General features: G+C 33.8%; 3 protein-coding genes across 4 annotated transcripts in view; 2 read left to right on the top strand and 1 right to left on the bottom strand.

Moving 5' to 3' along the window:
• Positions 1 to 14,308, top strand: part of LOC145329874 (transforming growth factor-beta-induced protein ig-h3-like) — a 42,393-nt gene extending 28,085 nt beyond the window's left edge. The window contains exons 19-28 of one of the 2 annotated variants that reach the window (XM_080174321.1): positions 136 to 212; positions 547 to 666; positions 8,003 to 8,073; positions 8,497 to 8,569; positions 9,039 to 9,093; positions 10,747 to 10,835; positions 11,293 to 11,402; positions 12,015 to 12,083; positions 13,450 to 13,506; positions 14,150 to 14,308. In XM_080174321.1, coding sequence (XP_080030447.1) covers positions 136 to 212; positions 547 to 666; positions 8,003 to 8,073; positions 8,497 to 8,569; positions 9,039 to 9,093; positions 10,747 to 10,835; positions 11,293 to 11,402; positions 12,015 to 12,083; positions 13,450 to 13,506; positions 14,150 to 14,282 — 854 coding nt within the window. In that variant the 3' untranslated portion in view covers positions 14,283 to 14,308. The remainder of the gene's footprint in view (positions 1 to 135; positions 213 to 546; positions 667 to 8,002; positions 8,074 to 8,496; positions 8,570 to 9,038; positions 9,094 to 10,746; positions 10,836 to 11,292; positions 11,403 to 12,014; positions 12,084 to 13,449; positions 13,507 to 14,149) is intronic. The other variant, XM_080174320.1, reaches the window with a different exon arrangement.
• RpL4 (ribosomal protein L4) overlaps positions 1 to 25,283 on the bottom strand; it is a 234,087-nt gene that overhangs the window by 40,519 nt on the left and 168,285 nt on the right. The window lies entirely within an intron of this gene.
• LOC145329884 (uncharacterized) lies at positions 16,353 to 24,184 on the top strand. Its single transcript, XM_080174333.1, has 6 exons — positions 16,353 to 16,506; positions 16,999 to 17,079; positions 18,184 to 18,238; positions 20,232 to 20,318; positions 23,070 to 23,142; positions 24,004 to 24,184. Exons 1-6 carry the CDS (start codon positions 16,500 to 16,502, stop codon positions 24,049 to 24,051), a joined length of 351 nt encoding a protein of 116 aa, XP_080030459.1. The 5' UTR covers positions 16,353 to 16,499; the 3' UTR covers positions 24,052 to 24,184.

The following is a 25,283-nucleotide window of genomic DNA, read 5'->3' as shown; positions in this document are numbered from 1 at the left end:
GTTGTGGTACCACTCCCCAAAATAGTTTTTCTTTGTTTCTTATACATTTTATCATCCTTGTTAATTTCTATACATTTTTTTATAGTTCATTTAAAGCCTAATAAATCAAATGGACTAAATTTGATTTTGTAATAGGTACAGAAGAGTTGGAAAAACTAAGCAGATTAAATGAAAGTTTTACAGTTTTTGCCCCTTCTGAAATAGCGTTTCAGGTATTTTTTTTAAAGCAGATTATTTAAAATTTATTATTTTTAATCAAGTAAAAAATAAAAATATGTCCGGATTTCAAGCCTTGACTACAAAATAAACAATAAATACTTTTTTTTATTTTTAGAGAAGCTACTATATAATTCACTTAATCTGTCCGTCAGTTAGTCCCTTACTCTTGAAAATGTGATTTTCTCGGCTGCTAATTTAGAGATACATCTGATTTTCTTAGCAATTAGTATAAAATTTACTTGGTCAGGTTTATAGATCACTAGACATCTACTTTTCCCATTTTGATTTGCGTCGCTGCTTATGTATGTTGTCCTTGTTTATTTATAGAGTTTGGATGAGTTATGGAAGGCTAAAATCGGGCTTGGTCAGTCATGCTCCCAACATATTCTTACCACTCATATTCTTCCAACAGTTGTGTGCTCCAGTGTTGTTGCAGGCAGAGTACAGGTATATCTATCTATCTACCACTTATATTCTTCCTACAGTTGTGTGCTCCAGTGTTGTTGCTGGCAGAGTACTGGTATACCTATCTATCTATCTATCTACCACTCATATTCTTCCTACAGTTGTGTGCTCCAGTGTTGTTGCTGGCAGAGTACAGGTATATCTATCTATCTATCTATCTACTACTCATATTCTTCCTAGAGTTGTGTGCTCCAGTGTTGTTGCAGGCAGAGTACAGGTATATCTACATATCTATCTATCTACCACTCATATTCTTCCTAGAGTTGTGTGCTCCAGTGTTGTTGCAGGCAGAGTACAGGTATATCTATCTATCTATCTGTCTACCACTCAATTCTTCCAACAGTTATGTGCTCCATTGTTGTTGCAAGCAGAGTACAGGTATATCTATCTATCTATCAACCAATCTATCTATCTATCTGTCCTATTTATCTATCTATTTTTGGGTGACGTTCCTTGCCTGTATTAGGGAGGTTTATCAGGGGGGTGTAGAACCTCTTCAAAGTGGGTGTAAAGGGGTGTAGGTGTTTTGACACCTTAGGGGGTGTATCCAGCCCCCCTATTTTTATCAGGGGTATGGATAAACCCCCTTTCTGCACGCCTCCGACTACAACAAACATATCTAACGCATTTTTCTATATTTAATATTAGAATTGAAAATATTACTCTTTTGAGTAAATAAAAATATTGTGTATATGTATAAAATTTTCATGACAATATAAAATTTGTTTTGAACATGTAAAATGTTTAGAATCATATTTGTACATTATTCAAATCATGGTTGTAGAGAAATATAAGATAAAGATAAAACAAGGATGACAACATCCATAAGTAGCGAAGCACAAAATTTCGTGGATGGGACTGACGGTCATTGTTGTTTTCTTCAAACGACGGGAAATTTAATTTTGATATCTTTAACTGAAAAAATTTTGAAAATCGATTAATAAACACCAAAGATATGGGGGAAAATGTAAAAAATATAAAAATAGCCAAAAACCTGCAAAAAGGCAGTCTGACCGTCATTGTTGATTTCTTCAAATGACCGGAAATTTAATTTTGATATCTTTAACTGAATAATTTTCATAAGGAAAAAGGATAAGAGGATGAATACTCACCCCAATTTCATTGTAAAATATTACTTCCCCCCTACTAAAATAATTTGTCTGCTATTTATCTAAACCGTCCGCGGCTTTTTGCATCTTAATCATAACCTATTCTATATATGTAAAAAAAATAAAAAAAATTTTATCTTATTAATTATTATTATTTTTCTGTAATTTATTATGTTTTAAAAAAAATTAAAGAAAGTATTTAAAATACAATTTGATTTAGAATCTTAAAAAACAAACAGCCGCGGACGGTCTTAGTGCAGCAGAAAAGTATGTTTCGCCTAGTTTAAAAATAGGAGGGTTCACCTTTTATGATCAAAAATTTATTTTTTTTCAAATTAGCCTAAATGTAATATTTAAATCTAATTAACATGATAAAACTTTTAAATGTTTACTAATAAAAAAATTAATAGTTTAGCTCTCAGCCACCAGGTTCGCTAGTTGTCTACTTCAAAGACATACATTAAAACTAAGGCTAAATATTAAATAAACAAGGATGACAACATCCATAAGTAGCGAAGCACAAAAAATCGTAGATGGGAATACGTACAAGTAGATTTAAAAGGTTTTTACTAAAATCAAGAATAGATTTATTGGATAAAATAAACATGAAACCTTGTTTTATTTTGTATGATGACGATGGTCAAAGTAAATTATGTTAAAGATGTTCATAACAATGAGAAAAATCATTTTGATACTGATATCCCAAAAAAGTTTGAAAATTGGATCAAAATAAACAAAGATATGGGGAAATATGTAAAACATATAAAATAGCCAAAAACCTGATAAAAGGCAGTCTGGCCGCCATGGTTGTTTCTTAAAACGACAAAAAAAATTAATTTTTAAATCCTTAACTTAAAAAATTTAGAAAATCAGACCATATACACTGAAGATATGGAGAAAAGTGTTAAATATATAAAAATAGCCTAAAACCTACCAAAAAAGTAGTCTGGCCATCATGGTTATTTTCTTTAGAAGACGGGAAATTTAATTTTGATATCTATAACTGAAAAAAATTTGAAAATCGGAATATAAACACTGAAGATATGGAGAAAAATGTTAAGAATATAAGAAAAACAGCCTAAAACCTGCTAAAAGGCAGTCTGGGCGTCATGGTTGTTTTCTTTAAAAGACGGGAATTAAATTTTGATATCTATAACTGAAAAAATTTTGAAAATCGGACCATAAACACTGAAGATATGGAGGAAAATGTGAAAATATAAAATAGCCTAAAACATGCTAAAATAGCAGTCTGCCCTTCATGGTTGTTTCTTTAAACGACAGGAAATTTAATTTTGATGTCTGTAACTGAAAAAATTTTGAAAATCGGACCATAAACACTGAAGATATAGAGAAAAATGTGAAAAATATAAAAATAGCCTAAAACCTGCTAAAAATCGGTCCGACCACCACTGATGTTTTATAGTCAATTGTGCTCCTTAATGATGGGAATGTTGTCAAAAAATTTCAGAATTCTATCTTTTATAGGAGCTGAGTAAATCCCATTTCCCCCATAGCGTTACGGACTGACTGACGGACTGACTGACGGACTGACTGACGGACGGACGGACGGACAAAGTGAATTATAGAGTAGCTTCGCTACTAAAAATTTCATAACTGAATAATCTAAATAAGTGAATAATCTGTAATGCTATCTATGTTCTTTCTCAGACAATACTCGTTTTTACAATATTTTTAACATTTTCAAGTGATGTTATTTACCCCTCAGGGTTTGGCCCTTTAGTGACAAAAATCCAAAACAAGAAAAATACAGGCAAAATAAAAATTGATGAACGCTTTGATATTCTAGTTCTATATCCAAAGCTAGATGGCACTGAAAAACTGATTTTTATAATTTACAATCAAATGTTCATATTAAATTTGTAAAAACGTTTATTTATTAAAAAATATAAGTTAGATAGACTGCAATATAAATCTTATAAGCTGATAATGAGTGTTATGATTAAAGTCAGTAGCAAAGTCATGAAAAATTAATAATGATAATTTTATATTCTTTCATTAGGTTTCATCAGAATGGATGATAATTCAAAATATTTCTATATCATCCCTTAAAAATTAGATTTATGCTTCAAACAGCAACTAAATTGTCTTAAAATTATATTTAATTTTAAGATATTCCCATTTTGAAAAGTGGTGGAATAACATTAAAAATTCAGCGCGGCAATTGCTCAATATAGGCCTCTAGGCCCACTGCCTATTTTAGTCCTTCAAATACCTCGATTTCTCTCTTTTATTATTTTCTCTATGATAATTTTTGAAAATCGGTCCATAAACACCAAAGATATGGGGGAAAATGTAAAAAATATAAAAATAGCCTAAAACCTGCAAAAAAGGCAGTCTGACCGTCCTTGTTGTTTTCTTCAAACGATGGGAAATTTAATTTTGATATCTTTAATTGAAAAAAGTTTGAAAATCGGACCATAAACACCAAAGATATAGGAAAAAATGTAAAAAATATAAAAATAGCCAAAAACCTGCAAAAAGGCAGTCTGACCGTCATTGTTGGTTCTCCAAACGACGGAAAATTTAGTTTTGATATATCTAACTGAAAAAATTTTAAAAATCGGACCATAAACACCAAAGATATGAGGAAAAATGTGGAAAATAAAAAAATAGCCTAAAACCTGCTAAAAAGCCGTCCGACCGCCATTGATGTTTTATAGTTAATTGTGCTCTTTAATGATGGGAATGTTGTCAAAAAATTTCAGCTTTCTATCTTTTATAGGAGCTGAGCAAATCCCATTTCCCCCATAGCGTTACGGACTGACGGACGGACTGACGGACTGACGGGCGGACAAAGTGAATTATAGAGTAGCTTCGCTACTAAAAAGGACAATTATGTCTATAACAAGTGTAGTAATAACAACTATGTACATAATTTTTTTCAGGCATTGCAAATTTTTCTCATAATAGTATCTTATTAGACAACTCAATTAACTGTAAAATACCTTTTAAAAGGAAATTCAAGATATTTTTGCTAATGATCTTACCTTTTCTGACCGTCAAAAAGGATACAGTTTTTTTATGATAATTATACTATAAATTTTAAATTTTAATATCTTACCTTTTATTGTCCTTTCCCTTTATCCCTGACTAAAATTAGATTTTGAGAATGGCGAATATTGTAAAATTTTGGTTGAAATTCGAATTCGGGGTGTTTTTCCTAAAAAAGACATTTGGACTTCAACCCCCCCCCCCCCCTCGCCACACCTCAATTCTATAAAATACCTCTAGGACTGTAGCACACTTTTATAGTGCGTCCCAAGGCACTGTTATGCCAACTTTTGCAGGCAACAAACCCTTTGATTGCACTAACTTCATCAAGAAGTTCCAACTGGAATGAAATTGATGAGTTTTGCCTGATAAGCCAATGCAACCCCCCCCCCCCACCCTCTAATTCACATATGCAGCACGTTTTAGTGTCTTAATTATGACACAGTTAGATTAGAGATTAAAAACTAAACATGCAATCAAGTTACTCCACCCCACTCCCCTCTATTCATAAAAACTATTTTCTAGCCAATGGTATGAGCAGTTACCCTGCAGGGAAAACAGTAAAAGTGTCTGACTATGACGTCAGAAAAAATTAACAATTAACCAATGAGAGGCCGCTATATATTTTACCATTGTGAATACTGGCTTCTCATTGGTTAATTGTTAATTTTTTCTGACGTCATAGTCAGACCATTTTACTGTTTACCCTGCAGGGCTCTCTTAACCTATACATTATCACTAACAGATGGAGGGAAACTGCAAAATTCTGTTATTCAAAACATGTTTTCATTACACAGTTAAGGAATAAATATAAAAGACTAGATGAACAATCCCTTAACTAGACCAAAAGTAACTCAGTGTAGTTATGTACAAATAGTTGAATTTCTTAGAATAAAGCTTTGCTATGGAAAATCATATTGTCCAAAAATTTCATCAGCTTACGGTAAGAGCTGACTAAACATAAAACAAGGATGACAACACCCATAAAAGCGAAGCTCTAAAATCAGAAGGAAGAACGAATGAACAATAACTCTTGTAGAGTTTCGGAACTTAATTTAAAGTCTAAACGAAAGTGTACATAAATTTGAAGCAAAATTGCGTAAATATAGGATACAGTAAGGACATACTTTCATTTTTAGGATTTCATTATAGAGCTGCCTCGCTTATAATACTTTACCTTGATGACCTAAGAATTATTATTTCAACAATCAGATGAATAGTATAATCATATCATACAAAAAATGTTGTCAAAATGTTAAAAATATGCATGATTTAAATGGATGTACGGACTTTCTGGTAACGATTATAGAGTTGCTACGCTTTCAAAATTGCACCTAACTGTTATGTAAATCATAATGCAAATTATGAAATTAATTGAACAATTCAACCATGCCGAAAATGACGAAATGAAGTAACCGTTATGGGCGGACGGACCTATCCTAATAATAGAAAAGCTTCGCTTTTAAAAAACTTTTTCTGCTACCAATTCCATATCTTGAGTTGTACGGATAATTTTGTTTAATTGACCATCAAAGATAAAAAATCTATTAGTTCAGGAAAAATGTTTCTCTACAAGGACCATAATGTGTGACAGTAGCGAAGAACACATCATCACAAATATTGAATTAGCAACCTTAGGAAAAAACATGCCCTGTACAGAAATCCACTTATATCTGGAAACCTTTGTCGCTAGTGGTTAAAGATTACCAATAAAGATAAACAACAACACCCCTTCTGTAGAGATTATAATTGTTGACAGTTTAGTCCTTACTATTTTTTATGCCAATGAACTTTAGGTTCAAACTTTGGGTACCAGTATAATTCATAGTCATGACATAGTTATGTCGTTATTTATTTGAGTGATAACTACAGGCTTATGTTGACATAATACCAGCATAAAAGCTTAACAGAATAGTGAGCAATATAGGATTTGATTATATGAGTTCCCAACAATCTGTTTGATTATAATTATCTAACATGATAGACTTACACACACATAGATGAACATTACCTTAACTCGTAATTCTCCTTCGATTTTAAAGCAATCATCTAGAGAATCCAGAGCATCATCCGAGAAACTCCAACATCCAAGGATATCAGTTTAAGAAACATAAATCAGGCAACCAACCCTTGGACGCCCCTGATTTTGGAGGGCGAGGGGGGGGGTAATTTGTGTGGATATTTAACCTAAATCCATCACAATACCTCAAAATATTTTTCCCTTGATAACACAAACGGTGCAGAGATTAAGAGATCGATATGTTGCTAAAGATTTTTGGAACATTTAATAATTTTAAACGGCAATTTTTTTTAGATTTAAATTTTGCTTAAATGGTAAATTAGTTTCTTAGAGCTTCTTCTGTAGTATACTTATTCTTAGTTAACACAGTATATTTACTCATAGAGAACTTTATCAAATATTTATATAATTATAATTATTCAGTATTTGAGTCTGGAAATACAGATAGTACAATTTAAGTTGTTAGAAGCGGGGTTACTTTAAAATTGTCTGTACATCAGTCATTCAGTGAAGATTGACAAGAATTTTTAGTGAAGATTCCTAGGATATATACACATCTAGTCTATATATTGTTTTGTCTATGGTGATACTTTATGAGACATCAATCTCATTCTTTTAAGGTTTATGATTTACTTTGAGTTTCCGCGTATTCTTTCTCTTTCTTTTCTTTGTATTGGTAATTTAAATCAGCTCTATAATTTATTTTGTCCGTTTTTGCTACTTAAGGATGTTTTCTGCAAGATTATTTCGCAAACTCTGTATCTGTTAGACATTCTTTAATTCTAGCATATCTCCAGGAATCTTAAGTGATAAGACAATTGGCGCCAAATTTAGGTACAACATCTATTGATAAACATTATTACCCCAATGTAGTACTAGTAATAATTGTAATCCACTAGTTCCCCAATTTTTTTTAACGTTTTCATATTTGTTAGCTAAAAGACTTTTTATTAAATTTTGATTTGTTTATTAAATGTCCAAATTTTTCAACCATTAATTGTAATCTACAAAACGAGAAATTCATATTTGTCGAAATACATAAATTCATCGGCCATTGTCTTATCCCTTTTGGTCCTTGGTACAATTGTGACGTTGAAAATGCAGTTACAAATGTAGGGTGCCTCAAATTGACGTTAAAGTTTCGAAACATGTTTCCTAATATATCTTATAATTGTAGGTGTCAAACAACGTGAATGAAAGAATGGAATTGCGAAGAGATGAGAGTGGAAAAATCTTTATTGAAGACAGGTTAAAAACATACAAATATTACATGTTTAAACAAATTAAATTTACATAACAATTTTTAAAAAGAAATGCATATGTTTGAAATTCATCAATGAAATGATAATGTAAAGAAATTAATTCGGAATAAATCACGAAACCTATACGTGTTTTGAGTTGTCGTTGGGGGTCAACACAGAATTGACAACCTTTACATCTGCGCCCCAAATATTATATTAGATTTATTTCGCTTGTTGGTTAAACCTTATTCCTACCCTGTACCCCCAATATATCCACACAACATTTTTCTATCCTTATTTTCAATTTAATCAAATAATGGGGAGGAGTTTCCATGTTTGACTAGACACGTTTAGGGTAAAATTCAGACAGACTATTGTTAATTCTTTTATTGTGGAAATTATTTTTTGTTTTACTATCTCTGTATTTTAGGGAAATTATTGTGAAAGATGTAGTTGGAAAGAATGGTGTTATCCATGTTATCCAGTCTCTTATTCTACCCAAGGTTATTTAGAAAATACAACTAATGTTATACTCGTTTTAAAGTAATTTGACTTAAGCATAGTCAGAATCTATTGCTTAAGACATTTCCCCTTTCCCAACTGATCTTAATATTTAATTTATAAAAAATGATTATTATTCAAAAATTTACTTTGAAGTTTCGGGGATCTACAGGGATAAGGCAATGGCTAATAAATTGATGTTCATCCCTAATGATGATACACAAAATAACCACTTCTATAGATTTCAATAAGGGATACTCAACTTTATGAACCAACCAATCAAAATTCAACAAAAGTCCCCAAAGTTCCTAAGCCGAACGTTATTATAAAACTTTTGGGACTAGTGTAATAAAAACAGCCCAATGTCCCCTCCCTCCCTGATAAAACTATTGCTATATAGTGCTTTAATCATTTGGTTTTGTTCATGGACAACTTGCCTTGATGTTGTATTACAAAAATATTGTACCCTAGTCTGCTCAAACAGTTACCCAAGAGATCAAACAAAGGAATGGACAAAGATTTTTAGGTAAGTATGTTGGGATACAGGGATAGGTAAATACAAGATAATTATAGTTTTCTTATATTCTAAATTTATACAATATGGATAGTTTGGTACATAATAAATTATTTTTCCTGGGGCATTCTCACAAAGTGCCTCCTCCTCTTTTTTTAAAAAAAAGATTGATGATAAGGTGAGGAGGGGAGGGCGGTTTATTTTATATTCCTAACCCCTGAGAGACGCCCTAACCCTGCAGAGCCACCTAGTACCCAATACAACCCAACCTGACCTTTTAAGTTATTTAAAAACAAGGATGACAACATCCATAAGTAGCGAAGCACAAAATTGTCATGGATGGAAATACGTACAATTAGATTTAAAGTGTATTTGTTAAAATCAAGAATAGATAGACAGGAAATTTAATTTTGATATCTATAACTGAAAAAATCTTAGAAATGGAACCATAAACATCAAAGATATGGAGAAAAATGTGAAAAATACAAAAATAGCCTAAATCCTGCTAAAAAGCGGTCTCACCGCAATCGATGTTTTATAGTTAATTGTGCTCTTTAATAATAGGAATGTTGTCAAAAAGTTTCAGCATTCTATCTTTTATAGGAGCTGAGTAAATTCCATTTCTCTCATAGCGTTACGGACTGACTGACTGACGGACAAAGTGATTTATAGAGTAGCTTCGCTAATAATGAATTAAAAATACACACAAAAGTATATATCTATTTTACCTAAAATATCTAGTTATAGAGAAGCCTAAATCCTGAAATGGACATTACTTACTTAAAGTGAAAGATATTGAGAAAGATTAAGACAGATATTTACACTATTTTACAATCATGTACACGAATGGTAAGTTGTATATTAGTACATCTTTTGACAGGCCAAATATATATTTCTCAATCATCTTGTAAAAAAAAGGGAAAAAAACGGATGTTCACCAAAACTTATCTTGTTTATTTTTAAAACCCCACAAGGTCACAGGACACAAGCAAACCTTGATGGCCTATCCTGGTACAGATACAAAACATCTTTATGGCTCTTTAAAAAATTGATGGGAATCTAAAATGTAAATGTAGATGAAATAAATCACCCCCCCCCCCCCCCACTACACATTGTTGCATCATGTATCTATCTATTTTATATTTGCCCAAAGAAGAAAGAATTATTCTTCCATATTGTTGGGTTGAGAAATAATGTATAGTTATATAACTTAAAATAACTAAAGTTAGGTAAGTGGTCTTACACAAGATATTAAAATTGGTACTTACCTGCTAAAAGGTAATAATAGGAGGAATACCTTGTCCAATTAATACCAATCGAATTTGAATTTCTAGAAAAAGATCCCGCAATCTAAAAAAATGTTTGAAAAAAACTTGTGTTTTAAAAATATTATCTTTGTGAACTAAAAATTAAATCTATCTATGCATGTATATTGTATATGTATGTTGTATTTTGCATGCATAATGGTTCAATGTATCTTTACAAAAAGGCTATAGCTATCTTTAAAAACAGCTGAGTAAATCCTATTTGTTATGGACGGACGGACGAACAGGCCAAGTAAAATAAAGAGTACCTAGCGTTGCTACTTCGTATAAGATATCGAGAAGAAATTTATTTTTTATTTTTTATGGATACAAAAAATGTTTGAATTTATAATATTTTTAGACTTGCTCGAAAAGACAAATTTGATGAAGAAACTGGATGAAATGAAAGATTTTACTTTGCTTCTCCCTTCCTCTAAGGCCATGAATGAGGTAGATTCTATAGATTTACAAAGTAAAAGATAGTTAGATGAACAGATAGATAGAAAAAAATATATATAGAAAATTTGAGTGACAGATATTAAGCAATGTTTTAAGCTTTAAAAGAGACGAAATTGACATTTCAGACAGACAAGTTAAAAATATATTGACACATCCTTATAATAAAGTAACAGGATGTCTATCTGTATGTTTGAAACCGAAGTATCTAGCTAATCGCTGAACCGAGTTTTCCATTGTAGTGTCCAGTGTAGGTCCTGGGACGGTAAATAACTATTTTGTGGGGATGTTACCACCACCCCCACAAGAGACATCGAAAATCTAAAGACGAAAATTGGGATATGGAATTCAACTCTCCCCTCCCCAAGTGCCCTTAGAGGCCTCTAGGGGGCGTAGGTGCTAGTAAAAACAATGTAAAAGAGCTGGTCTTTCTATTTGTATATCTGTGTAGATGGATAGCAACATCCTAGACCGACTAGATGATGACACAGAACAACTTGAAAATATTCTTCTTCACCATTTCCTGCCAAAAGAAAATGAAAAAATTCCAATTTCTAGAAGGTATATATTTTATTTTCAGATGTGCTGCATCTGAATAGCTCTACTTCTCACTAATTTACAAAGATTTTAAGCATAGATTTTGGCTATAAACCATTTGCTTGAACAAACTTTTACCAATTGTGACACATACTCATTAACCAAAAATGAGGGGGGGGGGGAGGTAGGGTGTGATAGCTTTAGGGAGTGTAATACAGACAACAAGTTTTTTTTTTTTGTTAGGGGGGTGGATAAAACCGCCTTAAAAACAAATATTATCCAAAGTCATGCAGGCTTTTTTTGATGGTTAAGCAATTTTTTTTCTTCAAATCCTTCTTCAATTGAAGGGGGTGCGACATGGTGGTGCAGACCGGTGTAGGGGGTTAGAGCCTAAAGGGATTTATCCACCTCCCTTAATTTTGCCAGTGGGGTCGACACACCAAATTCTGTCTTACAGATAGCAATACATTTTATCTTTAGAAGGCGTATCATGGTGGTGCAGAGCGGTGTAGGGGGTTAGAACCTAAAGAGGTGTATCTATCTCCCATAATTTTGCCAGCTGGGTTGAACATCCCTCTTTTCTGTCATACAGATGACAATACATATTATATAACTTTAACATTTGAAATAATTTAGGACCTCATCCCAGAAATCTATAGCAGGTGTCAAACATCACATCAACCACAACACTATTTCTTGTGCCAGGTATATTATCAGGGATAAGACATTGAATGGCCAATAAATTGATGTACATCCCCAATGATGATAAACAAAATTACCCCTTCTCTATAGACTACAATTAGATGTTGAAAACTAAAAGTTAAAACATCCAACTTAATAAACCAACTAATCAAAATTCAAGAAAAGTTGCCAATGTCCTCTCCCTCCCTGTATATTATGCAAGTCCTGTCATGTTTTGGTAGCAAAGATACTCTACAGGAGTTTCATGCTTATATATTAATCATTTGGTGTGTAATAAAGTTAAAGTAATCTGTTTCATTGAGAACATTTTAAAATTAACCATCTTTATCTCATTCCTTCCATTTGTTCAATGTTTTTTTCTGTTCCACAAATCAACTTTGTATACAGTATCTTTGCAGACTAAAATACACTTTAACAAAGTCATATATTGTTAAAGTATGACAGTTTACTGTTCTTCTTATCATTATAAGTGCTTTCCCTCATAGTGTGTATTGAGGACCTAACCCCCATTTGTAATCTAACATGATCTAAAGAAACATACGAACGAAAAAAAACATCCCTTTCCCTTTATTTTCAATTTTTTTTTCAAAATTAGGGGGAGGGGAGGTTTTGTGCTTGACTAGGCTTATTGAGGGAAACCGCCGTGTAAAGTTGCTGTAATTGTTATGTACATTATTATTCTAGTTTTATGCATATTCATCTACTTCTAAAGAATGTTTGAGTTATTAAATGCAAATTCATAAAATATTTATGAGGAGTATATGCATTGGTTTATTACATGCTAAACCTACCAGTGCAGTTCTTGGCATCCACAGCCGTATTAAGCCAATATTTTCAAACAATTGCTATCCCAAACATTGTATAACACGCATCTGGAGTCATGACCATAATAGAGCCACTGTATTTTGAACCCATGACAGCCGTTTTTAAAACAGACTTAGGCTAAAATAAAAATATAAAGATTTTTAGTGGCTTTGGTGCTTGCCCTTAAAGTACCTATCGAGTACTAAAACTGTCCACCCTCCGCATTTTTAAAAGATAAATTGAAAATGATGGGAGGTTTGGTAGTTTTTCCCCTATGCCTAATCGCTGCGGGGCTACCCTGTATCCAATATTACCTAATCTAATCTGCTCCATTTAATTAAAAATAACAGGAAAGGGGGGTTTCTCTGCTCCTCCGTGAGAAAAACCGCCGTAGCTTAAGTTATAAATAGCACTGAATATTAAAAGGTTACAAGGGCTATATCCTTAAAATCTTTTAATAAAATTTTAGAAATATGTTTTATAAAAATAAATTTTGGTTCTTTGGTATGTTGAAAAGCCAGAAAACAAGGATTACCTATTTTATAAATGGAAATATTCCTTTTAGGCTTGAATCTCGCAGCACTGGCAAAGTTTGTCGTGGCTCCGTTGTTGAAGTTGACAGGTAGTTTATTTATTGACTGATTTGAATATATTGCGTGGCATTTAGGGTTATATGCACACCAACTAATGTAGATCTTGTGTTGGCTTTAGCTCAAAAATGTGAGGATAGATGTTTTATGATTGTGAAATTTTTAATTTAATCAATTGCTGTGAGTGCTCGGATCGGATCACTCACATTTACCTCTAAATTTAGACCGCTGGTACATCCAGGAAGCAGCCAGATCCAGCTGCTTTCTTTCAGCACGGAGCACTCACAATTATTTTTTATTTAGACTGTTGGTACCTCCAGGAAGCAGCCAGATACAGTTGCTTGCCTCTAGCTCTAATTATTTATTTTTATGTTTAGACTACTGGTACCTCCAGGAAGCAGCCTGATGCAGCTGCTTGCCACCAGCTCTAATTATATATCTTTATATTTAGACTGCTTGTACCACCAGGAAGTAGCCTGATGCAGCTGCTTGTCTCTAACTCTAATTAATTATCTTTATATTTAGACTGCTGGTACCTCCAGGAAGCAGCCTGATGCAGCTGCTTGCCTCCAGCTTTAATTATTTATCTTTATATTTAGACTACTGATGCAGGAAGCAGCCTGGTGCAGTTGCTTTCCTCCGGCTAGGAGCACTCACAGTTTTCTATATATTTAGACTGCTGGTACCTCCAGGAAGCAGCCTGATGCAGCTGCTTGCCTCCAGCTCGGAGCACTCACAGTTCTTACAACTTCTAGAGAAAACTAAACTCAGGAAAAATGTTGAAAATAATTTATTTTATGAAACATAGTAAAAAGGTGCCCATAGAGGAATCTAGGCGCGTACAAGTAGAAAAGTTTTTGGTCTGAATCATAAGATTCTAATATCTGCTGAAACGATAGAGATCTCCATATTAGGGAGCTTCAAATAGGTATCAGTTACTATTGCACCCTTTTTAGGGAGGCTTTCTTCTGATAATTAAAAAGTTAAATGAAACATCCAACTTCAATTTAAATATTAATCTCCTTTACCCTCTGAGACTATAAAGCATCGTGTTGACTTACATTTTCAATGCTTTACGTTGTTCGACTAAAAGTCATTGGGAAAAGTGATCATGGCTGTTGTATTATCGGAATAACATGCAACTTTATAAAAGCTAAGTTGCACATAGCAAAAACTTTCGAATATTGTATTTTTAATATACTATTTTTCTTCAAGTTATGATAACAAAATTTGAAACTAGTGGTTCAGCCGTTAGTGTTGTGGGGGTTGTTGGGAAATTTTTCTTTAAAGTTGTTTGTCAGAATATCATTCCCTTGTTCATGGTCTTATTTTTTTTGATTTGTAGACATTCATTCCCTGATATATTTACCAAACAAAAATTCTAAAACATTCATTAAATTTTCCTCATTAAATAAAAAAATAAGAAGATCAAGTTTCTTTAAAAATCTAAAAATACTGAAATACCAATTATACAGAATAAAAACAACTTGAAAACCAATTTTTTCCTGAATATTTTACACAAATTTTTAATTAAAATTTAATTTTGCATTTTTAATGTTATTACAAATAGTTTCCTTTCTCACGTTTGAAAATGTTTGCAGGAAAACAATGTATTTAATTTTCTTTGAAGCTTTGTATTGGTTTTGTCTAGATTTATAGGGAAAGAAACTCCCTCCCTCCTCCCCTATTTCTTTGCTATGATATAAATGCCTTATTTGTTAAGATATCGAAACTCATAACTTTTATTTTCATAATGGATTTATAAAATACGGAAGACGGGTAAATCAACAAAAATATTTTTTTTTGAAAGCAATGCCTTATAAGACACATAAAGGGTGTTAAAAAAATAACCGATCGCTCACAATTTGAACCACCATAAGTACTTAAAATCTTGGAGATAGACCCCATAATGAATAGAGTTTTTAATGGGGCATGTAAAGACCTTTCTTTAGACACCTTAACAAGGTTTCTAACGCCATCTATGCCAATTTGACATAAAAAAGACATTCCCATCCAACTTTGAGGCATGACGGCTCTGTCTATTCCTAGTTCTTGATGATTGCCAGGTCTTTCTTTTTTATGCCAAATTGGCTAAGATTGTGTTAGAAACCTTGTTAATGTGTCTAAAGAAAGGTTTTTACATATCCCCATCGAAAACTCCAAACATTATGGAGTCTATCTACAAGATTTTAAGTACTTATGGTGGTTCAAATTGTGAGCGATTGGTTTTTAAAAAGACAAATTTGTAATAAAATATGCACTTTCGGCGTAGGGCAAATTTCTCTGCAAGGGCTAGGTTTTAAGCTCTAGGGCTCTGAAAGAGTGAGTAGATTCAAAATTCAATATTGTTTTCTCATTGTCATTGCTTGGGCATGAATTGTATTATTTTTTATTAGTTTTGGACCAAAACTGTAAGGTTTATATTGAAAAAATGAAGCGATTGGTTTTTATTTTAACACCCTTTATATATTTTCCTTCCCTTCAAAGCTTTTATAATGTTTAACTTCCTTAAATTTCTTTTTACAGCGGCTGCACCCATTGTTGCTTGCAAGGACATCTTTAAGGAGAAAGGGAGATATCACCCCCCAACCTTTAATTCATATTTTCTGAATTGAAAAAATAAATAAAAATTTTGGTAGAGTTTAGCTACCCTCCCTATCACTCTAAAAAGGAGTACCACATAAATCCGGCAATTAAAGAGAACTTTTAGTACAAACAGACAGAAACATCCTATCTAAAGCTCTCTATAGTGTAAAAAATGACGTTATACAATACAAATGACCAATGATAGGCCAATACACACACAGACTAAATTACTAATGGCAGGCTAGCATACATTTTAATTGACCAATGGTACGCCAGTATGGCGTCATTTTAGGCACTGTAAAAAGATTCATACTATCCTTTTAATATAATGACTTCTTTGATTTAAAAATTAATTTGTTCAACATATAAAAACTAAAGTGAGAAGCTATCAGACGGACATTTTACAGTGTTTGCACCAACCAATCACGCCTTTGATTCTATGCCAGGTAGGTTTTTTCAGGGATAAGTCATAATAGACGATAGTAGCCCCAATGACAATCAACCTAATGAACCAACAAAATAAATTATGTCCTTTCTATCCCTGAAACTTTTAAAAGCGCGGCTTGATTACTATAAATTTGTATGTGTGTCTGTTTGGTGAAACCTGATAAGACTACCTGGGTATTTATTTTGGAAGGGGTAGAGAACTTACTGGACATGTGGAAATATAACAAACTAGCGGATACGCCCACAGAGGCCTCTTGGTGCACATGATGAGGAAGGAGTTGAATTTGATATTTTAGATTTAAAAAGAAAATTAAAAAAAAAATTGGGAGGGGGGCGAAGTCGACAATCTTCCCCCATTTTCAAGCTGAAAGCTAACCTAAAATAACCTATTAAAAGCTACTGTGAAAATACCAGCAAACCTGCTACTTCGTTTTCTTTCCATGATCCAAATTATTTATCTTGCTCGATCCGTTAAACTTTTTTTTCTTCAGATAATCTGAAATCTCGCCTGCTGAATGGAAATCTAGATGAATTAAGACAAGTGCTGCAGCTTCACGTTATACCTGACATAGGTATAGGGTGTGCAAAAAAAATGCGGACTTTTTTAAAATTGAAATTGCGCGGCTTGTGTTAATAGTAGAAAAATACTACGCATAGCGTTAGAACCGCTAAGAAGTCTATTTTTAGGAAATATAAAAACGATTCATGTGCTACGCATAGTTTAGGAGCCACGTGTTAAAATATCCCAACTGACTCAAAACTTGACTTGCGAGTAAATTTTGGTTCATTTTACCATCTGGCTCCTAGGTTATTTGTAGCACAGGAACCGTTCTTATATTTCCAAAAAATACAGTCCATAGCAGTTCTAACGGTATGCGTAACATTTTTCTACTATTAACACAAGCCGCGCAATTTGAAATTTAAAAATGTAGGCATCTCTTTTTGCAAAATATCTTCTCTGATTTTTAGTTATATTTTAAAATTTACTCGCAAGTCAAGTTTTACATCAGTTGGGACATTTTAACACGTAGCTCCCTAACAATACGTAGCACAGGTTCCGTTCTTATATTTCCAAAAAATAGAGTTCATAGCGGTTCTAACGATATGCATAACATTTTTCTACTATTAACATAAGCCGCGCAATTTCAATTTTAAAAAAGTCCGCATTTTTTTTGCACACCCTTTAGGTGTTGCTTATTAATTGCTTATTAGCTGTGTGGCCTGTTTATAGGTCATGGCGTTTTCACATTAATGTTACATGCCTGACATAGCAGCGGTAACATTTGTAATGACTCTATTAGTAAATAAAAGTAACACCAAACCATGATTAACAAAATTGTAAACATAAAGGGTTTTCAATGCCCGACAGGTCTTTTTCAAGGAAAGCGCCCACAAAACAAATTTATAAATAAATTGAATAATACTTCTTGTTTGGCTTCAAAATCGGTTATTATCCACTGGATAAGAACCGGTTAACCACATGATAAATCATATACAGCATCGTATTATAGACAATTTTTCACGAATATTTTGTAAAATCCTTAAACTAATACCAGTTTTTTCGCTCGGGCCTCAGGCCCCTCGAGCCTAACAAAACTTGTTTTAAACTTATGATTTATTATTTTAATATCCGTGGAAAGCTGTCTATAATACGATTCGATAAATAACTATTCTAGTTTGTTGTTCATCCGCACCCTCTTCTGGTATGTTCCCTTTCACCTCTATTACAAGGTAAATGCATTTTTTTGATAAAATTTATAAAAATATAATTTTTTTTGTGTAAACAGAACAGAATACATAACTAAACTACCCTTATGACAGATTGATTATTGTTTCAAATCTAGTACATTTCATCTTCTAGTTATTTACAGAAAAACTATCGGCTGTGCCTCGTACATCTAGGGGTTATGTATTTAAAGGTTGATAGAGGGTATAGAAATTAATCCCAAGACTTGTGCTATAGAATCATTTTAACAAAAGCCATTAATATATAGGTTTATAAAAAGTTATGTTTTTTACTTTAAACTAGCTACCTAAATTTGATTCTATACTTTATCTACACACACACACACAGCTTTTTCATTAGCATTTTATACGAACCACTGCGCTATCCCAAAACTGGTTTATTAGGCTAGAAATAGGCCTAGGCTTGAAATAGGCCTGAAATAATATTTTCCTACGTTTCCCATCCCTTATCCCTGTATAGAATGAAATAAAGCATATGACCGGACCAACTCAGGACCTATATTAAGTTTTACTAAAACGTAAAAATCAACCGATTTAGTAATTAGCGAGATAAGGGTTATGTTACCCTTCATATTTTAACCCGCTAAAATCTAAAAAAAATATTATATTAAAACTCTAAAACCTATTAAACCCCCTCCAAAAAAAAACTTGGAAGTCATTGGTCCACGTGTTCATTTTCTTAGCTTAAGTTATTAATAAAAAAACATTGAATGCCAAATATTTGGTTACCAAATACAAATAATGCAATTTATATAAAAGAATAATTAAAGATTCTTTATTATATTTTTTTGCCAATCCTTCTAATTTTGTAAACTTTTATTAGAAACGTGAAAAAGAGTAAAAACTTTTTTCATTCTTTTCTACTAATTTGGTTTCTTTGTAAGTGTTCTTTTAATTTAGCAAAATTTTCCTGTTTTTTTTCTATATAGTAGAGGGACCAAACAACAATTAAAGATTAAGTCCATTCAACTAGCAGTTAAGACCTCACAACAATGTTTCATAATCAAAGGTTTTTTTTATCTTTGTTTCTAAAAGGTTAGGGAGGGTTAGGGTAGCCCTATAATGAAATTAAAATTATTTTTGTAATGGTTACCTTTTGGCTGTTTCCCTTGCAGAGGTTGAACTACCCCTCCCAACAAATAAAACCATCCACAATGGAATTGTAAAAGCTTCCCTGTTAGTGAGATCTTATAGTACAGACAGAATAACACAAAAAGACAGACATACATACAGATGCCAAACCTAGAGATCTCAAGGGATAAGACAAAGGTTAAAAGATTTATGTACATACACAATATCCACAATAATGTTACACAAATTTACGCCTTCTGTAGATTACAATTGGTGGTTGAAAAGTTTAGAAACTCAACTTAATGAACCAACCAATCAAAATTCAATAAAAAGTTCCCAAAGCTTTTGGCCAACGAATAAGAAACCGTTGTTATAAAACTTTGGGGACTAGTGTAATAAACAGCCCAATGTCCCCTCACTCCCTTTACCCATAATTTTTTTTACATAAGGAAATGCTAATATTGTAAATCATGTAAACATAATAATGTGGTATGAGGGTGTCAACACCCCCCTAAAATAAAAATTGGATAGTATATTCTACGGACTTCACTGCATGTATCCTTATCTTGGACGTGTATGTATCTTGGACGTAATTGTTCTTGTTTTTTTAGAATTCTTGACTAAGTGTCTGATAACTTTTCTATATATTTTCACAAAGGAGTAAATTATCTATCAAAAGAATTTTAATCAAAGATCTGTCGGCTCCATGTATTCAAGGAAATGGCAATGGAAGTTGAAATTAATTTGTCAATGTGTAAAGTCTAAACCAGATATGCTTTCAAAAATCCATACTTAATTAACCTAACCCAAAAGAAGCTGTAAAAACACCAATTTTCCTCAAGATCTATCTATCTACATATCTATCTTCTATCAATCTATCTATCTACAAATATATCTAACTATATAGAGGACACAGAAGCCTAGCTGGCCACACTATAATGATGACCCGCAGCTACGAGGGTCACGTGCAAGCTAATGGCGTGGAAGTCAACAGGTAAAATTACCTATTTTTTTTAAAACGCCGCACACCCCTCCTTAACCGAACTTTAGATTAAAAAAATTTCCCAAACATTCGGACAATTGGGCGTTCAAATAGGACCTAGTGGTAGTTAGAATCAGTTGAGAACAAAATCCCAGCCGTTCCTTCTTGCCTGATATCGCCATTTTAAGATTTTTAGTAAAATTGCACTAAATATCCAAATACAAACTTAAATCTTCTTTAAATTTTTTAATATATTTTTAGTGAGACAGCTCTATAACAGAGAATCTTTGCTCCTGTGGCTAATCTTACTGCCTGGAGTCCCTAACAGAGAGTGCCTTTATGTGTTAACACAAGTAGGGATTCGAACCCATTCCCAAAACTAACCCAAGTGGAATAGCTGTGTATTACAGCATTAGGTCAGTATTTTCACCACTGACATGTGGAAGGCAAGGCCAATCCTAACCAGAAACCTGATCATTCACCCACAGGCCCCAGTGGAGCACCTTGGAGGTCTGCACCACATGTTTAGTGGGGTGTTTACCTGCACCCATGGATTGGGTAGGTTGAGACCTAATGGTGCCCACAGGCTCCCATTAACCCTGCCATTTGGGCAAAGCTTAGAATAATGTCACACACCTGGCCCCTAAAATGGGCTGTGAGTTACTCCCCTGCCAATCATAGATCAGCACAGCCGCCATGGAAGGATAGCTGCAGGTGGTGGGCTGCATACCTTCACTCAAGATGCAAGTTAGCCCTATTCTGATTTTGATCCTCCAGGAGATCATGGTAGTGTGCATTTTGAACTATGCCCAGAGCCTGGGAGGGTTCTTTCTGAGGGAGTTGGGGACACCATTACTGTTTGACAAACCCGAGCTGATGGTATGGATCAATAGGGAGAGTAGCCATGATCACCCCCACTCACATTAAGCAAGTGGTCACAGCCCTGCCAAGCCTGGGGAAGGCCCATAGCCCCTCCCACAAACAGCTGCTAAAGACAAGAAGCCCTCTAGCTGTAAAATCAACTGTCTGGCCAGGGCAGCTTTCACGGGGCCAAAGCCCTTGTCCCCATCGACTTTCATGAGGTAAAGGAGCATCTGTTCAGAGCTGACTGATGACCAGGATATGGGTAGCGTGAAGTTCTTGGCCATTCCCATCAAGATAGGGGCCTGGGCCCCTCAAAAGGTAAAACTGAACAGGGGCTATTCTTAGTTGTACACCCCCATGGTGTTCAATGTGCCTCCAGGAGGTGCGACTGCATCAAACGGCCCCCCAAGAGAGATGGTGGTCAAGACCAGGCCTAACTTTCCAGTGCAGGGGACCCCAGGTAAAACTTTATCAAGGAGCTGAACCTGCTGATCACCAACAACAGCTAGAAGGTATCCAAAGGGGCATGCATTGCCTGATCCCAATAATGTAATATACAGCTATTCCACCATGGATAGTTTCAAACAGTAACTGTGTCCCTAACTCATGCATTGCTTAATGTGAATGGGGGGCGACCATGGCTACTCTCCCTATTGATCCATACCATCAGCTCAGGTTTGTCAAACAGTAATGGTGTCCCCAACTCCCTCAGAAAGAACCATCCCAGGCTCAGGGCATAGTTCAAAATGCACACTACCATGATCTCCTGGAGGATCAAGATCAGGGTAGTGCTAATTTTCATCTTGAGCAAAGGTATGCGGCCCACCACCTGCAGCTATTCTTCCATGGCAGCTGTGCTTATCTGTGATTGGCAGGGAAGCATCTCATGGACAGGGCACAAGCCAGGTGTGTGACATCACTCTGAGCTTGGCCCAAATGGCAGGGCTCATGGGAGTCTGAGGGCACCATTAAGTCTCAACCTGCCCAATCCATAGGTTCAGGTGAACAACACCCCAGAAAACAAGTAGACCTCCAAGGTGCTTCACTGGGGCCTGTGGGTGAATGATCGGGTTTCTGGTTAGGATTGGCCTTGCCTTCCATCTGTTAGTGGTGAAAATACTAACCTAATGCTGTAATACACAGCTATTCCACATTAGTTAGTTTTGGGAATGGGTTCGAATCCCTACTTGTGTTAACACATAAAGGCACTCTCTGTTAGGGACACCAGGCAGTCAGTTTGGCCACAGGAGCAAAGATACTCTGTTTTGGGACTGTCTCACTAAAATAATACTAAAAAGTTTAAAGAAGATTTAAGTTTGTATTTGGATATTTAGTGCAATTTTACTAAAAATCTTAAAATGGCGATATCTGGCAAGAAGGAGTGGCTGGGATTTTGTTCTCAACTGATTCTAACTACCGAAGTTTTTCTAGAAGTCTTAGCAATGCATGATAACGTGAAAGGCCTGTCTAGTGTCCAGTTCATTACCTGGCGGTCAGAGCTGTGACGAATAATAGAAAAATAAGTTTTTGAATCTTGAATTACACCTGAATAGACATATCCATGGTTATTAAAATATTTAAGTTTAATAGAGCTCAAAGTAGTTAGCCGATCACAGAACCGCTATTTCTAATTATTAATTCTTGATATGATAGTGTCTATGGATGAAGTTTCCTGTATACGCTACCCTACCTTTATATTACAATTATTGGTTGAAACGTCTGAACACTCAACTTAATGAATCAACCAATCAAAATTTGATAGAAGTCCCCAAAGTTGTTAAGCCAGCGAATAAATAAACTTTGGGGACTAGTGAATAAACAGCCCATTGTCCCAACGCTTGCTGATACGCTAGGTAGTTTGAGGTATAGCACTGATTCATGAGAAATTATTATTTTCAGATGTGACACAACAGCCTTGAATGGTCTCCTTCACTCTGTCAACAATGTTATTCTTCCTAGGCATATGCAACAGGTAGACACACAGGTAGACAGACAGATAGACAGACAGATAGACAGATTAACAAGCAGTTAAATAGAGAGAGAGACAGAGAACAAAAGTCTGACATATACATGTAGAAAATCAGATAGTCAGACATATAGATAAAGAGACAGTTATACTGAGAGATAGATAAACAGACAGTTATACAGAGGGATAGATAAACAGACAGATATATAAAGAGACAGTTAGAAAGACAGATAGATAGAAAAATAAATAAGGAGAAAGTTGGACAGAAAGATAGATAGACATATAGATAGTTAGAAATACAGACATACAGAAAGGTTGAGAGATAAACAAATAGATATACTCAAGGAGTGACAGACAGGTAAATAAACAGACAGTTGCATAGACAATCATAAAGACAAACAGAGGGACAGATAGACAGGAAGTTGACAGAGAGGGAGAGATTTATAGGTAGACAGATATAAAGATAGATGGGTTCACATAATTGCTAGACATACAGACATACAGAGAGATAGACAGACATTGTCCAGACTATAGGACAGACAAACATATGAACAGATAGACAGACAAGTAGACAAAGAGGAAGAGAATAATAAATAGACAAATAAACAGATAGAGGGAAAACATATCAGCAAGACAGATTGACAGACTTATAGATAGATAGATAGAGAGATAGACAGTTAGATATTTTTTTCAGATGGAAAGATAGATATACAGACATTAAGAAAGATAGATAAAGTGATATATTGAGAGATGGACAAAAATACATAAAATTAAACAAACAGGATAAATATACAGTAAGAAAGACAGACAGACAGATATGATAAAACAATATCACATTTTAATAAATGTATTGCCTTTTTTATCTAGCCAACAAGAAGAGTGAATGTCTGGGACCCCTTCAGCATGGGATTCTAAATCACAACAACACTGTGCGCCATCTACACATGGATATTTAAATTAATATAAATTTATACTTTTATGATCAAATTTATAATTGATTTTATATAACATACATATAATGATTTACAAAATAAATTTCAAAAATTAATTATACTTATTATCCTATTATATAAAGAAGTAAGCTTTTTTTTGTCTGTAGGATCTTGCTAACCTGAGGCTTCTTATATGTTCTGAAAAAGTCTTAGGCTATTTTATTTTTATGAATAAGTCTGGGTATGATGGTTTTAGGCTATTTTTCTGATCTTCTCTATATCTTCGAATATACAGCCCCTAGATGCTAGGGGCACAATCGCATTTGTATGAGATACGTTAAAAGATGTACTGCAAAAGGTTGTGCTAAGAGGGTCTAAATGGCATCTCTTTCATCTATACCATTAAAATTTACAGAATTTCACACCGAAGCCAATGCAAGAGGAATGCATAAAGAAAATAACGATGACAACATCCATAAGTAGGGTAGCTCTTGAATGGAAAATAGCCGATTAGATAAAATAACCATTATTACATTACTGATAGACCTAGACCATGTAATTTACTGGATGCTCGACGGTATAGAGTTTCTTCACAAAAAAATTCCGCATTGAATAGGCGCCCACAAATTCATGTTTCATCCCAATGCAGGTTTCTTTCAGGCAGAAGGTCAGACATTTCAAATTATTCCCAATTAAAAAAAAACAAATATGGGTTTCTGTGCATCTTAGGTCCTTTAAAGGGAAGCACCGCAAGGTAGTTTTAATTTAAGGGTCCGCTAAGATTTCACTAACCACTGAACTTATTGAATTTTTCATTTTAGAGAAGATTCACAAAGCCAGAGATGGTTTTAGGCTAGTTTATTTCAAATTTAAGTCTTACGAAGGCATCCATACCTCTAGATGTTAGGGGCGCTGCAGCTTGCGACAATAATTGTATTTTAATATTCAAATATTAGAGTAAAAATACTAGATCTGTTCTTAATATTAAATAAAAGCCACTACACTAAACTTTAAATAATTTAGATCTATATAGCATAATAAAAATTTGAGATGAATCATATATCTTTACGTTATGGATAGATATATGTATAATTTTTTAAATATAAAAAAATGTTACTTAAAAGTTACAAAATGAATATTAAACACTTCAATAAGATTTAAAGCTAATTAAATGAAAATATAATTTATCTATGGTTGTCAAATGTGAAAATATCC

This window comes from Acartia tonsa, chromosome 10 (assembly GCF_053477335.1).
Source record: "Acartia tonsa isolate MP-2025a chromosome 10, ASM5347733v1, whole genome shotgun sequence".
NCBI lineage: Eukaryota > Metazoa > Arthropoda > Copepoda > Calanoida > Acartiidae > Acartia > Acartia tonsa.
The sequence above is the reverse complement of the archived record's forward strand: the minus strand, read 5'-3'. Positions and strand labels throughout refer to the sequence as shown.

Coding starts and splice junctions, on each gene's coding strand:
- LOC145329884 (XM_080174333.1), top strand. Junction 20,319..23,069: donor AATGGCGTGGAAGTCAACAG/GTAAAATTACCT, acceptor TATTATTTTCAG/ATGTGACACAACAGCCTTGA. Junction 23,143..24,003: donor TTCCTAGGCATATGCAACAG/GTAGACACACAG, acceptor TTTTTTATCTAG/CCAACAAGAAGAGTGAATGT.